Genomic DNA, 14856 nt, shown 5'->3' with positions numbered 1-14856 from the left:
ATAAATATATTACTTTGGCCTATTGCTGATTTTAATTAAAATTTTATGTTATAGTATATTAATCATTTAATAAATAAAGATTTCTTACTGGTGTGTAAGGCAATAAATACTTTATTTCTGTACAATTTAGAAAGAGGGTAACTACGGCATACCTAACTTTTTGCAATAAATTATTTCATTTATGGACTGTTCCATTCTAAATATTTAAGTTTCTTTGTTTTTACCGATACTCCATGCATCTTTGATAGATTTTCCAATACCAGGTCCATTATAAATTAGTACAAGAAGTCCAGCGAGTGTTACAATCGAACAAAGATTCAATAATACATGAAATACCTTTGGAAGTAATGTTCCAATAATAATAGGTCTTGCATAATCGACAATCAAAGCTTCCAAACCCCTATTTACATAGATATAATGATTAATTTGTTTAGAAAATAGATTTGCATCTATAGACCAATAGAAATAACCTACCAATGCATATGCATTACTACAAGAATAGCTAGTATTCCATCGACAACTTGATTTTCCAATAACAAAGAAGCTGGTAGTAAAATTGGAAGCGCAGCAGAAATTATTTTTTCCATAACCCATAAACGTACATGATTGCCGTCTGTACTAGCAAAGCGAGATTGATTTCCATTTAAGGTTAGAGATACAGGTAACTGTTCGCAAACAATGAAAAACAATTTTTAAGTTATAGTTTTAATATTATTTTAAAAGAATAAGCCTTAAAGATGCGTAACCTTCGTCAATAATTGATGATTTTCATGATTAACTAGTTTAGAATTCTTAAGATTCAAATTTGCAAGGGAGGAAGAAAATCTGGTTGTTTGTGATAATTGTCCATATTGTGATAACATACAGCTAGGCTTTATAATAGATTCTGAAATAAAAAAATCATGTTTACTTCCATTTAAAAAAAAAAAAGAAAAAGAAAATTACTATCAATATCACACATTATTACAATATAGCAATATCTAACATTAATCCATTCATTAAAAATACTTTATAAAAATTTACGAATATTTTTTATAATCGCATTTTAACAATTCGTCATAGAGAAAAAAGAAAAAAATTAGTTAGGTTAAACAAATGATAACGATTACATAAACGAAATTGTATCTAAATTATATTTTAATATCCAAGGAGAATATCAAAATGAAAACTTACCGAATTGTTTAATGTTACGTAAAACACATAGATTTGTTATTCTTTGTAAAATCATTTTGTTAGAAATGTAAAATAATGTTAATCTTTTTTTTTAAAATGATTAAAATCGATGTATAGTATATGACACAGATTATCTGTTAATTTTCCGTCACTATCTATTTTGGTTAAGTTTAGAAATGTTTAATCCGAAGAGATCTTAATTTACAAGCGTAGATTCAAAGCAACTTAGAAAAGTGACTAGAAACACAAGGTAATAACGGTATATGTATATTTCCTTTTCTAGAGATGTATACGTGAATACATGATACGTACGTCACTAGATAAAATCATATATACAGAGTTCGTTTATATAATCGAAAAGATCTAATTTCGATTTTGTATACCAATCAGAATAATAATAATAAAAATGTAACATATAATCAATAAAAATTATATACAATTTTTCTAAGCAAGTATATTTAAATTTTGTTTCAAGAAAAAAAAAAAAAAAAATTATCATTAGATTCTTTTTGAAAGGTGTTCGTTGATTGGTGCATTTTATAAAATCGAAATATGCATGTAATTTGAAAAGCATTGGAATAATTTGAAAGTTTCAAATTCTTAATTTATTATCTAAACGCATGAAATAATTGTAATTATTTGATAACTGCATAAACAAACTTTATTATTTTAATCATAATAAAAAATAATAAAATATTTTAACATGTTTTTTTTTTTTTTTTTTTTTTTTATGTGAGATAATCTTTTAAAAATATCATTAAAATTGCTATATATATATATATTTATGTTTGTTTCTTGATCCAACGATTATATTAGGGCATCAATCTTAAAATAAATTAATTATTGTAACCCTTAGCAGCATTCTCAACAAATGTTGCTAAATCGACATCTTTCTGTGATAATCCATTAACATCATGAGTAGATAAAGTCATGTTTACTTTATTATAAACATTAAACCATTCTGGATGATGATTCATTTTCTCCGATTGTAGAGCTATCCGTGTCATAAATCCAAAAGCCTGTCAAAAAATATGAAAATAAAAGTAAAAACAATAATTGTACAATTGTTTGAAATTAACAAGGATATTGATTTACTTCATTGAAATTTTTAAATATAAATTCTTTATAAATGGCATCTCGTTCTGTTTTCAAAGTCCATCCATTTTCTAACAAAGGATTCAAAAGTAGATCCCTTTCTTCTTGCGTCAGTTTCTTCTAAAATCATAGTATCAACAATGTTTTATATTTTTAATTTAAACATTTAAATAAATATAGTTTAATTGATTAAATATAATTTATAAGATAATATTAGATTAATAATTAAAAATAGGTAAGCATTTATATTATTGATAAAGGACAAATTTATTTCATCATAATATATTATCAATATCAATTTTAACATATTATTATTTTGATTTCATGTTATTTTTCTTATTATCATAAAGTGAAACATAATGATTTAATATATATTACCTTCCTTTAAATTGTTCTTTCATATAAATATTGTTGATATTTTACAATTTCTGCATAAAAAAGAAAAAAAGAAAAAAAAAAAAAAGATGAATGTAACAAGTGGTTGAACATATTGATTTCTTCAAGCAAGATATAAACAAGTATTTCATTCTACAATGTCTACAGCATAATTTATTTTCTATTTTTTATTCATTTGGGATATAATAAATATTGTTTAATGAATAAACTCACCATTTTTTTTTTCTTGGAGCTGACAGGAGTAGATAATTGTATCTGACCAAGGTTGTGACATATACCGTTACTCTGATCAAATCCCCTTCTACTGATAAATCTTCTGGTCAATATTGCTAGCAACATTTTAGCTATGGACCCACATGTATTTCTCTATAAGCTGTAATTTTGAGAGAGGGGATACCGAATGACATTTAAAGCGGGAATATAGTATAATTTAAATTTTTTATTTAAAATATTATTAATAATTAATATGTATATATATATATATACATAAATAAACGATAAGATTATTTTATTAAGAAGATTAATTACGAAGTTTATTATTGTATATTTTTTTTTTCTTTTCCTTTTTTAATATATATGTATATATGTATATAGGAGATGTTAAGTTTTTTTATTATTGTGTTATTAATTTTTTTTCTGTAACAAATAAAAAGATTATTTTGTAATAATTGATATCAATTGATTAATCATAATCATTAATTGTATATAATTTAATTGTATTAATTATAAAATATAACATTATTTGAAATGTTTCAATTATTTCCCGCTAGTGTCGCTGTAATCAACACAACCTAGCGAAGAAATTTTATATGTAGTTCATAAAGTCAATGACTACGTGTAATCACAGATTGTTGTAGATAGATTTGAGTTTAAGAGTTTTTAAATTTGTAAAAATTAATTTGTCATGGATAAGTCTATGAGTCAAAAGGAATATTTAAAGAAATATTTATCTTCTGGAAATGGAAAAGAAAAAAAGAAGAAGAAGAAACTCAAGGTTGGTCCAAAAACGTAAGTATTAATTTGCATTCTTTATAACCTATTTCAATGGTTCCTACATTAGGCCTTTGTTTTTTTAGGTATAAAATAAATTATTTCTCATACGACTTGGAATTTAGAAACGTATATATATATATATATATATATATATATATTGAATGATTTGATAGTTTCAAAATAAAATTCATTGTTTTTATATAATATACACCGAACATATACACGTTTACATCGAAATGTATCGGATGCACGGAAAAAAAATTTTTTTGAAAATATTGAAATAATGAATTTTCTAAACTATAATATATACGAAAGATGGTGTATTTTTCTTTTTTTTTTTTTTTTTTTCAATTCTACAAACAGACAGATGTATTTTACAGAGTAAAAATCATAGATGATGACATAGACCTCAAGAAGCTCAGACCAATAGAAGATGGTGAATTTGACATATTCATCAATGGAGAGGATGCACCTCAAATAGCAGGAATAATTGACGAACGTGGCCCGGTTGATTTCTCTGACAAGAAAAAGTGGAAAATTATAGCCGACAGTGAGGATGGAGAATTGCGGTTTAAAAGTAGCGAGAGAGAACAACAGGATGATACTGTTGTATCGAATAAAAAGGAAAGAGAAATTAGAAGACGTAAAAAAGTCTATGATTCAGATTCGAGTCCAATTAGGAAAAATAAAACGAATGAAGATTCGGATGATAGTTTATCGAGGAGAAATAAAAAGAATAATCGATCAGATATTAAACATTCTAAAAAAACTAAGCATGATTATGATTCGGATTTGAGTCCACCTAGGAAAAGTAGAAAGGACAATGATTCGGATTTGAGTCCACCTAGAAAAAGTAAGAAGAACGATGATTCGGATTTGAGCCCACCTAGAAAAAATAGGAAAGGCAATGATTCAGATTTGAGTTTACGTAGAAAAAGTAGGAAGAACGATGATTCGGATTTGAGTCCACCTAGAAAAAGTAGGAAAGCCAATGATTCAGATTTGAGTCTACGTAGAAAAAGTAGGAAGAACGATGATTCGGATTTGAGTCCACCTAGAAAAAGTAGGAAGGACGATGATTCGGATTTAAGTCCACGTAGAAAAAGTAGGAAGGACGATGATTCGGATTTGAGTCCACCTAGAAAAAGTAGGAAGGACGATGATTTGGATTTGAGTCCACCTAGAAGAAGTAGGAAGGACGATGATTCGGATTTGAGTCCTCCTAGAAAAGATAGAAGACAGCATAATGATTCCAAAAGTAAGCAATTTAGAGATTTATCTAAATCTCATAAAAAATACAGTAAAAAGGGTTCAAGCTCTTCTCATAAATATAAGGATTATGATAGTGATCAAAGTCAAGCACTTAGGCAATCAAAACATGGAAGGCATTCTTCAGAAAAGATTAAAAAGAATAGATGGAAAGATCATGATAATCATTATAAACATCACACAAAATGGGATGATCAAAACGATAGAAACGAGTCGACAAATAGTGAAAATACGACACAAGATACAAAAATGAAGAAAACTTTAAGCGGTAAGAGCGCTGGTTTGCAGGATGCAAAATCATTACGCGAAGAATCAGAGGCTTTTAAAAAACGTGAAGCTGAAATGTTTAATAAGGTATTATTAAAGATATTTAATAATTTTATTGATTTTTGTGTCAATAAAATAATAATTATATATTATATTTCTTTAGTTAAGCAAAGAAATCACCGGTGCTGGTCAAAAGGCCATCTTACGAGATTCTAAAACTGGAAGGAGACGTAATTTAGAAGCTGAAGCGGCAATAGAACGTGAAAAACAAAAGCGTCAAGAAGAATTGAATGAAAAATATGAAAAATGGGGTAAAGGGTAAGAATATTTTTTTATATTCTTATATAAAATTATAATGCATGCGCGTCTGTATTATAATTTTATTAAAAAGATATTTTCAAAACAATTTTTTTCTTTTTTTCTTTTTTTTTTCTTTTTCTTTCTTTTTTTTTTTTCTTTTTTGTCTCTAGATTGAAACAAGTAGAAGATAAAGAAGAAAAATTAAAGAATTATCTTCATGAAATAAGCAAACCATTGGCAAGATACGCAGATGATGCTGATTTAGACAAAGCACTTAGGGAACAAGAAAAAGAAGGTGATCCGATGTTGGAATATATTAGGAAGAAAAAAATAAAAGAAGGAAAAATAAAACCTGGTGAGTTATATACTGTTTTTATTTCTTTTTTTTTTTCTTTTTTTTTTTTTTTTTTTTGTACAACCAGACGAATTAATTGTTAAATATTAATCTCTATTAATATAAAAGTTCGTTACAATAATAGACAATGTAAATATCTTAATAGATGAACTACGATACCAAGGATCTTTTACGCCTAATCGTTTTGGTATTAAACCTGGTCATCGTTGGGACGGAGTCGATAGGAGCAACGGATACGAAAAGAAATGGTTTGAAGCACAAAATGCAAAAACAGCATTGCAAGAGGAAGCATATAAATGGAGTACAGCTGATATGTAATATATATATATATATTCTATGATTTTTTTTTTTTTTTTTTTTTTTTTAAAAGAACTTTCTTTGTTATAATTTTAAGATTATATCAGATGATAATATTCCAATTCTGGCATTGATAATAAAATGTATATTAATTTTTTAATATCGAGTTATGTATCGATGCATTCTGAGGATATATAACATAATTCAAAGGAACAGTTAATTAAATGAACAATGGAAAAAAAAAAGAACATATAATTATATTTTATAATTTATTTTATAATGAAAGTTCTATGTAAAATAAGTTCCTTCTTCGTTTAACCATTGTTCGAATTGCCACAAATTCATTTTTATCCATTTGATATTACTTTCAATATCTTCAATCACATTTTTCTTCATATTTGCATTTGGACCAATATTTGGATATTTATCGAAGAAATTTGTTACCTACGATATTAACTTATAAAATATAAATCAATTTAAGTTCTTATTCAAACAAAATACCTCCATCAATTTTTCTTCATCTTTGAATAAAGAAATGGCTGCTCCTATAACTGCATCCACAGCGTGATCGTTTAATGCAAATTTTTCGATTAAATTTTCCCAATGATTTCTATAAAAAAGAAAAAAAAGAAAAAAAAAAAAATAAGGATTTCATATTTACAATTAAAATATTTTTTTTTAATTTTAACGAAAAATTACCTAAAAAAGTCCCAGACTATATCAAGACCAACTGGATTTAGAGCGATATTACTGATGACTTCAAAAAAATCTTGCCTACGAACAACTTTTTCGTCTTGTATCTTCAAAAGATATCTACGTTAAGATTAATTTTAAATATATAATCATTATTTAATTCGATATAAAAATATTTAACACGTACTTATTGAGAATATCCTTGTTTCTAACAGCTGCTAATCTTATCAACAATCTTTTTTTTTCTTGCACATCTGTCTCTCTTAAAAAGAATTCCCACATTTTTTCGAATATCGGTTCAGCCTCCTCGTTTGGCACAAAGAGACCTTTACATCAAGGAAAAAAAAAAAAAAAAAAAAAAAATCTTAATTAAAAAAACGTACATTTTTTTTTCTTTTTTTTTTTTTTTTTTTTTTAACATAAAATATTATTATATTTTATATTATTTAACCCACCATAGGAATAAACGATAGAACGAATGTCAGGATGCAATTTTTGCGTGGCATTACTATCAACGAAATTTTTAAGCTTCATAATGGCTGTGTCCAAGCAATGATCGAATTTTACACTGCATGCTATCTTCAGAATAACTACCCGTAATTCTCTCGAAAAGTCGATCATGAGATTAGGCACATTTCTCGTACGATCAGAAATAAGAGAAATAATTATTAAATCTTATAACGATTTTTTACCTGTATGGTAATTCTTCTTTCTCGTTAACCTTCCATCCAACTTGTTGATAAATTTTATCGATCAGACGTTGCACATAGGACTACGATAAATAAATTTGATTAAGTAGATTTTTTATAATAATAATAATTAATTAATTAATTAATTATTATTATTATTATAATTATTTTTTTCCGATGTCACAATGATATACGCGCACATACAAATTTCAAATAAATATTTGTTAATAATAAATGAATGGAAATTTTAAAATATAAAATAAATAAAATTTTACTTGAAACGGACGATGCAAATTAGTCGAACGAAATAATCTGTTAACATGATTGATCCATTGACCAGCAACTATCCAAGGTTGAAGAGCACTCTCGTTTTTTAGGTAAGTGGTCATGTTCAAAATGATATGATATGACAGATCGTTATTATTACCTAAAATAAATGCATCGTGCAATAAATCTGCACGATTTACTGGATCCAGAACCTATTAATGAGATTATGATTATTAAAGTACATCCTTGTAAATCAAATGTATATATATATATATATAAGATAAAAGAATTGTGTGGGTGTGGATGTGGGTGTGTTTGATCTTTACTTGGATATTAGTCAATAGTAAGTCAGTGAACGTTCTCCAATTATCTTCAGTATAATTAACGATATAATAACCAATCGAATTGTGATTCAATTTTACCCAATTTACTGACTTTTCTAAGACCAATTCGACTGCATGGATATATTAACATGATGATTTAATTATTATCAAGCAAATTCTCTGAATACTATATTTTAATCGATCCATACATAAGTGATTATGTCAGTAATTTTTTGTTAATTTGCGTTTTCATTTTCTATTCCTTGATTTATGATGAAAATTTAATGAATTTTGAATTCTATTTTTCTTTTCTGTTTCTTTTTTTTTTTTTTTTTTGGATCCGCTAGAAATTTCATTGAAATTCGTTTGGATCGATTAAGACGGGACATCTTTGTATATCATGTATACTCGTAGATAAAAAAAAAAAACTCTAATACTTGCCGCAAGAATAATTAGCAAGGAACCAAGCAAAATTAATACCGTCTTCTTGTCGATTCGTTATATACTTCAAAGGAATGTCCCAACTTTCTCTATCATTGAAAACAATTATATTATGATAATAATATAATCGATAAGAATTAAAAAGTTTGTCTTTTATATTTTCAACTTACGTGAACGATTCCTCTTGTTTTTTATCAACGATATATCGTTGCTGAGACAATTTCACTGATCTACCCTTTTGTTGAACTTTAACGAGAGGAAATCCAGGTAATCTTGTCCATCGATTTAAAAAATCTATTAGATTTACGAAATTTTTAGTTTCCTCGTTTAAACGCACAAAAAGTTCTTTCGACTCGGCATTAGCAAATTGATACATCTTAAGATAGCTTCTAATTCCAGAGATGAATTTTAAATTGCCTATTGCATCTTCTAACATGTTAATTACTGCAGCACTCTGGAATAGAAAAAAAACCATCATATATCTTAAGAAGTAACGAATAAAGTATTTCAATCATAAGAACAATTTGATTTGTTATTATATAAATTTTTCTAAGATTATCTTATTATTATTATTATTATTATGTTTTTTTTTTGTTTTTTTTTTTTTTTTAATACAAGTTCGTCAAGTATCATTAAATTATCCAAGATAAGAATGTTTTATAATTGGAAAATAATTCATATTATCAATTACATAATAGGATGTTAAAATATTAGCATACTTTTTGATAAGAAATACGATCAAACATTTGACCTATTTCATCGGAAGCTTCAAGACGATTAACTATTGGGTGTGCATTTTTTTTCATATCATAGATCATCGATGTGTATTTAGTATCCAATGGGAAGATTTGCATCTAAAGAAGAAAAAAAAAAAAAATATAAACACACCACTGTATTACAATTAATAATTGAATTGTATTAACGTTTTTTTTTTTTTTTTTTTTTTTTTTTTTTAATCTGATAATATACAAGACCTGATTCCATTCGGGAAAAATAAAATCGACGGCAATGTGTTCCATATAAGTTGCAAAACCTTCATTGAGCCAAAGATCGTTCCACCATTTCATTGTAACAAGATTTCCAAACCACATATGTGCCAATTCATGGGTCACCGTGAGAGCAACGCTCTTTATGTTTTCGCATGAGCTATGTTCCTCGCTGTAGATCACTTCAGTCTCACGGAACGTTATTAAACCCCAATTTTCCATTGCGCCAGCTGCAAAATCCGGTATTCCGACGAGATCTACGAAATTCTTTTTTTTTGTATTAATTACATCTTTATACGTAGGAATTTTATAACATATGAGTTGATCATTATGAAAAGAGTCTTAATTATATATATATATATTTCTTTTTTTTTCTTTATAATTCTATATTATTATTGTTATAATATTGTTATTAATATAATGTGATAAAAAATAAACGCCATACATATAATTTTTACAAATTTTCTATTTAAATTATTTTCATGATATTTACGACTAATAATGATAATTATCATGAAAAAAAGATTTTAATAAAAATCATACGATTAATTAATTGTTTGAACAAGAATAGTATTAAAATATTCTAAGTGTATAAAAATAAAATAAATAATTAAAATTAATAATCAGCTATTAAATGTAACCGATCTAAATTATTCCTACGACCATAGTATCGAGAAAAGTTTAATCTACGAAGTATAATCTATGAAATTAATTTTCGATATAAAAAATTTCTCTTTCATATTAATTTTATTCATAAATTTTTATAATTATTCATTATTAATGCCTGAAAATAGATAACACTTTATAATAGATCAATAATTGTGATCACCAGTACCATCTATCGATTGAATAATTTTTTTTTTTTTTTTTTTTAATAAAAATTCTTTTAGAATATTTTTTAATTCGTTTGCATTAAAATTAGTTTTTTCTTTATTATTAAATTAAAAAAGAAACAATATATATATATATATATATATATATATATATATATATATATATAAATTTAATTAATTAATATTATACCTAATTTTGGGAGAGCATAATCGATGTTCAAAATATTCGAATAATATTCGATAGCTTGGGCAGCAATATTCAAAGCAAATTGCACTTTACTCTTGTAATCCGATCTAATACAAACACTAAGCGGTATTCTAGTTCCGTTTAATGAATCTGCACTTGAGGTTAGACACTCAAAATCACTTATTAGAAAAGCCACTAGATATGTCGACATCGGTAAAGTAGGTGCAAAAGTTGTTACCATCAAATCGCTTTTATCATCTGCTTTATCGACTCTCTACAAATTAATATCAAAATCTTTTTTGACGATTTCTATAGAATTTGTTGTGAATATTTCGAGAATGAATTTTTGAAAAATTGCAAACATTTCGTTTGAAAATATTTACCGAAATTTTGTCATCTTAAATTTATCCTTTCAGGAATTCAAAATTGTTTTTCTTTTTTTTTCTTTTTTTTTTTTTTTGAAACCTTAAAATCATATTTTTTTAAGGATCCAAAATAAACGAATTTCAATTTCAAAAGTTGTAATTTTCAAAAAAGTATATTCCTCAATATACTCAATATTTTTTTCTCACGTTCGAAATATTCCACATTATATTATTTTTCAATATGGCATAAAGTTTTCTGCTTACTATACTCGGCATGTTAGATAAAGCATGATAATTCGATTTTCCATCGTGAACGATACGAATATGAAAAATAGATTTAAATGCTGGCTCATCGAAACAAGGAAATGTTTTTCTCGCATAAGTTGGTTCAAATTGTGTGACCGCTAATTTTCTATAAATAGAATAAATTAAAAAGAAAAAAAGAAAGACAGAAAGAGAACAAAGAATATTATAAAATATTAATATATATATATATATATATATATATATATATATATATATATATATATATATATATATAATCCAAATGATCATTGAAATCACCTGACACGATCATTTTCGGAATTAACTGTATAACTACTCAAATAAAATCCATTGATCTTATTGCTTAATGTACCACTGTAATTCATTCTTAGGATATAATTATCAGGTTTTAAGCTATTTGTAATTTCGATTACTATCATTTCATATTCCTCAATAGGATAAATAGTATCAATTGAAATTTCATCATATGGCATATCACTTTTATACAATTTAGTCGACGTAATGGTTAAATTTTTTGAATGTAAAACTATATAATCTTTAACCTAAAACAAAAAAAGGAAAAGAGAGAGAGAGAGACATATTGAAAATAATGATTCGATTTATCGAAGTGTGAAAAATCGAATAGATACCTTCATAATTGTTAAATCGATTTGTACAGCACCATAAAACCTATCTTCGATGAAATCAGGTGATGCTGCGATGATATATTTTTTTGGTACGATGTCCTTGGACAAACGACCATCCATGTGTTCGATTTCATATCGATTTTTATCGAATATTTTTGCTCGACCGAATACAATATTGAAGGTTATTAAAAATAAAAAAAAGTATCGTTTATATTTCATTACGATTCTCGAAACAAAAACTTTCTTTATTCTACTATCTATAAATTTACGATTGGATATTATTTTAATATCCAATGTAGATTAACGTGAATCAACGAAAGGTCCTATATGTTATAATTACTAATGATAATAAATTGGAATGAAAGAGGTTATTGAGAGATAAAGTTATCAAGTCGATTATTCGATTATCGACTGAGTATCGTTCCTCGAAGCGTGATCGAGTTAAGAACGTATCTATGATGTTTTGCACCATGTGATAAAATTTATTTTGTTCTAATCGAAATTATTTTTCTTCCAAATGTTTTAAAATATATCCATACGAATATACAAAAAATATATTCTATATTTCCCATAAAAAATTATTACTAAATAATAAGTGACGTATTGACATAATTAATAAAATATTTCGTTCCTCGAATTTGATATATCGATCGAGCTAGAAATATTTTTATGATATTTTGAATTTTTATTTGTAAATAAAATATAAACATTCAAAATATATATTTCATGTTTGACATCAAATATCATTATAATATTATAATATTTAACGTACGTACTTACACACATATATATACACACATATACATATTGATCGGTATAATCTATACAGAGATTAGATTATCGAACATAAGCGAAAGATAACAAAAGCGGAACAAAAAAGTTATGATTTTTTATAAATCATAAAATTTATAAATACAAAAACCAAATTGATTTATTTATTAACAGGATAAAATTCGATGTCGTTTCATCTTTATTGTAACAAAACGAAAAGTGAAAGTAAGCTAAAGAATCCCCACCAAATGTGTCGACCGGTTTTCCTGTATAATCGTTTCACAATATACGCAATACGAGCAAGATACTTGAAAAGCTAAGAGAAAGAGATGAAGAGAAGTTTGATTATTGGAGAGGGGGAACAAACATGAAATTCTTATGGTAGATTCTTATACATTGACGAGCATACTTCAGTTAGTATCAATTGGATCTTCGATTGATTAGTGTCGTTCATTTTTATAGTGCAATTATTATCTGTTAGTAAAGTATTAATTAATTAAATAATAATAATAATAATAATAATACATTCATTACTCTGCTATATTACTTATTTATATATTTATTTATATATTTATATATATATATAAGTAATATATATATATATATATATATATATATATAAATAATTTGGTATTATAGAAATATTTTATTATTATTTATTTTTCTTTAATATAAAATTTTGTTTCCTTCAGGTGACAATGGTGCAGTACAAGTTATCATACTTCAATGTAATGGGTTTGGGTGAGCCAATAAGATTCTTATTAAGCTACGGTGGCGCCGAATTTGAAGATATTCGTATCGATCGCGAAGAATGGTTAAAATTTAAATCAGGTATGTACATTTTATATTATCGATTGTTTATTACGAAAATTATTCTTTTTCTTTTTTCTCTTCATTATTAATTTAATTTCTCTTCATTAATATTTTCTATTTATTATCAATTGTTCATTAAAAGATATTATTATGTTACTTATTATTATTAATTGTTTCTATTTACTTTGATTAATTGTATAACTATTTTATGATACCGCGTATATTGATTTAATTTTATATTGTTCTTTTTTTTTGTTTTTTTTATTTATTTTTTTTTTTTTTTGCAGCAACTCCATTCGGGCAAATGCCAATTTTAGAATTCGACGGTAAAGTTTATTCTCAAACATTACCGATTTGCCAATATTTGGCAAAGAAATATAATTTAAATGGTAAAACGGATTTGGACGATTTACAGATCAATGCTATTGCTAATGCTCTTCACGATCTCAGAAAACGTAAGATCTAAAATATTTGAAATATCTCAATATAATGTGTTTCGATCGAAATTAAAAATTTTTGTTTATTTAATTAATTTATTTATTGAATTATATTCATTTATAGAAGTAGCACTTTTCTATAGAAGCACTGATCCCAACGAGAAGGCTAAAAAAAAGGAAGAAGTTTTAACTACAACTTTACCATTTTATTTGAAAAAGTTAGAAGAACTGGTTCATAATAATGGTGGTTATTTGCATGGTGGTCAGGTATAAATTTAGATATTTTCTGTTATTTTATTGATTATGAATTTTTCTTTTCTTTTTTTATTTTAAATAAAATTCAGAGTATTGGGCCAAAAAATTTTAGGTTAGTTATTGAGAAAGTCCTTAAATGATTTTCAAGTTTGTGGTTATGGTTATAGTTTTATAAATTGAAAAAAATTGGTCTAAAAAATATTGAAAAAAAAAATAATTGATTTTCAAAGTTATCTAGAAACTTTTAGAGTATCTAAAAAATATTCATTTAAAAGTAAGGACAATAATGAAGAAAAAAAATGAAATTTATTTTATTGATTTGACCATCGTAGTACACTACTTCTATTTCATTACTTGTAATTTTTATTTTCATGTCATTTGTTTTTTAACAAACATTTATTATTTATCATAATGCAAAATATAAAATATTAAACAAAAGTTTTTTTTCTTTTCTTTAGTTGAGCTATGCTGATTTGTTTTTCGTGGCCATTTCGGATTCAATTAACAATGCTTGTGAGTTAGATATTGGCAAGGATAATCCTAATTTGAAGTCTCTCAAGGAGAAGGTACTTGCAATTCCAAAAATTAAAGAATGGGTTCAGAAGAGACCTAAATTGGATTTTTAAATATTCCTAATTTGATATCACTTTCACGCACATATCTTATTTTTTCTTTTACGGTATTGTAAAAAAATCTACAATTACAGTAATTAAAACGTATTCAATGCAATTTGTGCTCAG

The 14856-nt window shown here is 25.6% G+C and overlaps 5 protein-coding genes across 7 annotated transcripts; 2 read left to right on the top strand and 3 right to left on the bottom strand.

The window, feature by feature from the left end:
• Positions 1-93: 93 nt before the first annotated feature.
• On the bottom strand, positions 94-1392 carry LOC124424473 (succinate dehydrogenase [ubiquinone] cytochrome b small subunit, mitochondrial). The gene is made up of 4 exons (XM_046963568.1): positions 1174-1392; positions 747-886; positions 475-665; positions 94-400 (listed from the first exon to the last, which is right to left on the bottom strand). Exons 1-4 carry the CDS (start codon positions 1226-1228, stop codon positions 205-207), a joined length of 582 nt encoding a protein of 193 aa, XP_046819524.1. The 5' UTR covers positions 1229-1392; the 3' UTR covers positions 94-204.
• Positions 1393-1424: 32 nt separating this feature from the next.
• Positions 1425-3037, bottom strand: LOC124424474 (probable pterin-4-alpha-carbinolamine dehydratase). 2 transcript variants are annotated; one of them, XM_046963569.1, is made up of 3 exons: positions 2878-3037; positions 2269-2388; positions 1425-2192 (listed from the first exon to the last, which is right to left on the bottom strand). In XM_046963569.1, exons 1-3 carry the CDS (start codon positions 3001-3003, stop codon positions 2010-2012), a joined length of 429 nt encoding a protein of 142 aa, XP_046819525.1. In that variant the 5' UTR covers positions 3004-3037; the 3' UTR covers positions 1425-2009. The 2 variants fall into 2 exon arrangements, with proteins under 2 accessions (XP_046819525.1, XP_046819526.1); XM_046963570.1 differs by having other exon boundaries at positions 2269-2385; positions 2878-3029.
• Positions 3038-3483: 446 nt separating this feature from the next.
• LOC124424472 (BUD13 homolog) lies at positions 3484-6365 on the top strand. The gene is made up of 5 exons (XM_046963567.1): positions 3484-3672; positions 4038-5280; positions 5357-5511; positions 5664-5848; positions 5994-6365. The coding sequence occupies exons 1-5, from the start codon at positions 3569-3571 to the stop codon at positions 6164-6166; spliced, it is 1860 nt and encodes a 619-aa protein (XP_046819523.1). The 5' UTR covers positions 3484-3568; the 3' UTR covers positions 6167-6365.
• Positions 6366-6382: 17 nt separating this feature from the next.
• LOC124424475 (glutamyl aminopeptidase-like) lies at positions 6383-12182 on the bottom strand. Its single transcript, XM_046963571.1, has 16 exons — positions 11844-12182; positions 11494-11756; positions 11194-11341; positions 10568-10838; positions 9533-9801; positions 9278-9412; positions 8729-9012; positions 8559-8647; positions 8121-8248; positions 7803-8006; positions 7531-7610; positions 7294-7442; positions 7026-7164; positions 6845-6958; positions 6647-6755; positions 6383-6589 (listed from the first exon to the last, which is right to left on the bottom strand). Exons 1-16 carry the CDS (start codon positions 12057-12059, stop codon positions 6434-6436), a joined length of 2754 nt encoding a protein of 917 aa, XP_046819527.1. The 5' UTR covers positions 12060-12182; the 3' UTR covers positions 6383-6433.
• Positions 12183-12818: 636 nt separating this feature from the next.
• Positions 12819-14845, top strand: LOC124424296 (glutathione S-transferase-like). 2 transcript variants are annotated; one of them, XM_046963132.1, is made up of 5 exons: positions 12819-13024; positions 13304-13442; positions 13712-13879; positions 13986-14128; positions 14575-14845. In XM_046963132.1, the coding sequence occupies exons 2-5, from the start codon at positions 13310-13312 to the stop codon at positions 14740-14742; spliced, it is 612 nt and encodes a 203-aa protein (XP_046819088.1). In that variant the 5' UTR covers positions 12819-13024; positions 13304-13309; the 3' UTR covers positions 14743-14845. The 2 variants fall into 2 exon arrangements, with proteins under 2 accessions (XP_046819088.1, XP_046819087.1); XM_046963131.1 differs by having other exon boundaries at positions 12824-13087.
• Positions 14846-14856: the final 11 nt, after the last annotated feature.

The sequence above is a fragment of the Vespa crabro genome, chromosome 5, assembly GCF_910589235.1.
Source record: "Vespa crabro chromosome 5, iyVesCrab1.2, whole genome shotgun sequence".
Lineage (NCBI taxonomy): Eukaryota > Metazoa > Arthropoda > Insecta > Hymenoptera > Vespidae > Vespa > Vespa crabro.
The sequence above is the reverse complement of the archived record's forward strand: the minus strand, read 5'-3'. Positions and strand labels throughout refer to the sequence as shown.

Bases quoted from the DNA above. Each gene is read 5' to 3' on its own strand.
- LOC124424473 (XM_046963568.1), bottom strand. From the start codon at position 1,228: ATGATTTTACAAAGAATAACAAATCTATGTGTTTTACGTAACATTAAA. The intron at 666-746 runs GTTACGCATCTT...GTTTGCGAACAG, and splicing joins ATCATCAATTATTGACGAAG to TTACCTGTATCTCTAACCTT. The intron at 401-474 runs GTAGGTTATTTC...CTATGTAAATAG, and splicing joins GTAGTAATGCATATGCATTG to GGGTTTGGAAGCTTTGATTG.
- LOC124424474 (XM_046963569.1), bottom strand. From the start codon at position 3,003: ATGTTGCTAGCAATATTGACCAGAAGATTTATCAGTAGAAGGGGATTT. The intron at 2,389-2,877 runs GTGAGTTTATTC...CTATGATTTTAG, and splicing joins GCTCCAAGAAAAAAAAAATG to AAGAAACTGACGCAAGAAGA. The intron at 2,193-2,268 runs GTAAATCAATAT...ATTTTTTGACAG, and splicing joins TATTTAAAAATTTCAATGAA to GCTTTTGGATTTATGACACG.
- LOC124424472 (XM_046963567.1), top strand. From the start codon at position 3,569: ATGGATAAGTCTATGAGTCAAAAGGAATATTTAAAGAAATATTTATCT. The intron at 3,673-4,037 runs GTAAGTATTAAT...TGTATTTTACAG, and splicing joins CTCAAGGTTGGTCCAAAAAC to AGTAAAAATCATAGATGATG. The intron at 5,849-5,993 runs GTGAGTTATATA...ATATCTTAATAG, and splicing joins AGAAGGAAAAATAAAACCTG to ATGAACTACGATACCAAGGA.
- LOC124424475 (XM_046963571.1), bottom strand. From the start codon at position 12,059: ATGAAATATAAACGATACTTTTTTTTATTTTTAATAACCTTCAATATT. The intron at 9,413-9,532 runs GTCTTGTATATT...TTTCTTCTTTAG, and splicing joins TTTTTCCCGAATGGAATCAG to ATGCAAATCTTCCCATTGGA. The intron at 9,013-9,277 runs GTATGCTAATAT...TTTCTATTCCAG, and splicing joins ATCGTATTTCTTATCAAAAA to AGTGCTGCAGTAATTAACAT.
- LOC124424296 (XM_046963132.1), top strand. From the start codon at position 13,310: ATGGTGCAGTACAAGTTATCATACTTCAATGTAATGGGTTTGGGTGAG. The intron at 13,443-13,711 runs GTATGTACATTT...TTTTTTTTGCAG, and splicing joins ATGGTTAAAATTTAAATCAG to CAACTCCATTCGGGCAAATG. The intron at 14,129-14,574 runs GTATAAATTTAG...TCTTTTCTTTAG, and splicing joins GTTATTTGCATGGTGGTCAG to TTGAGCTATGCTGATTTGTT.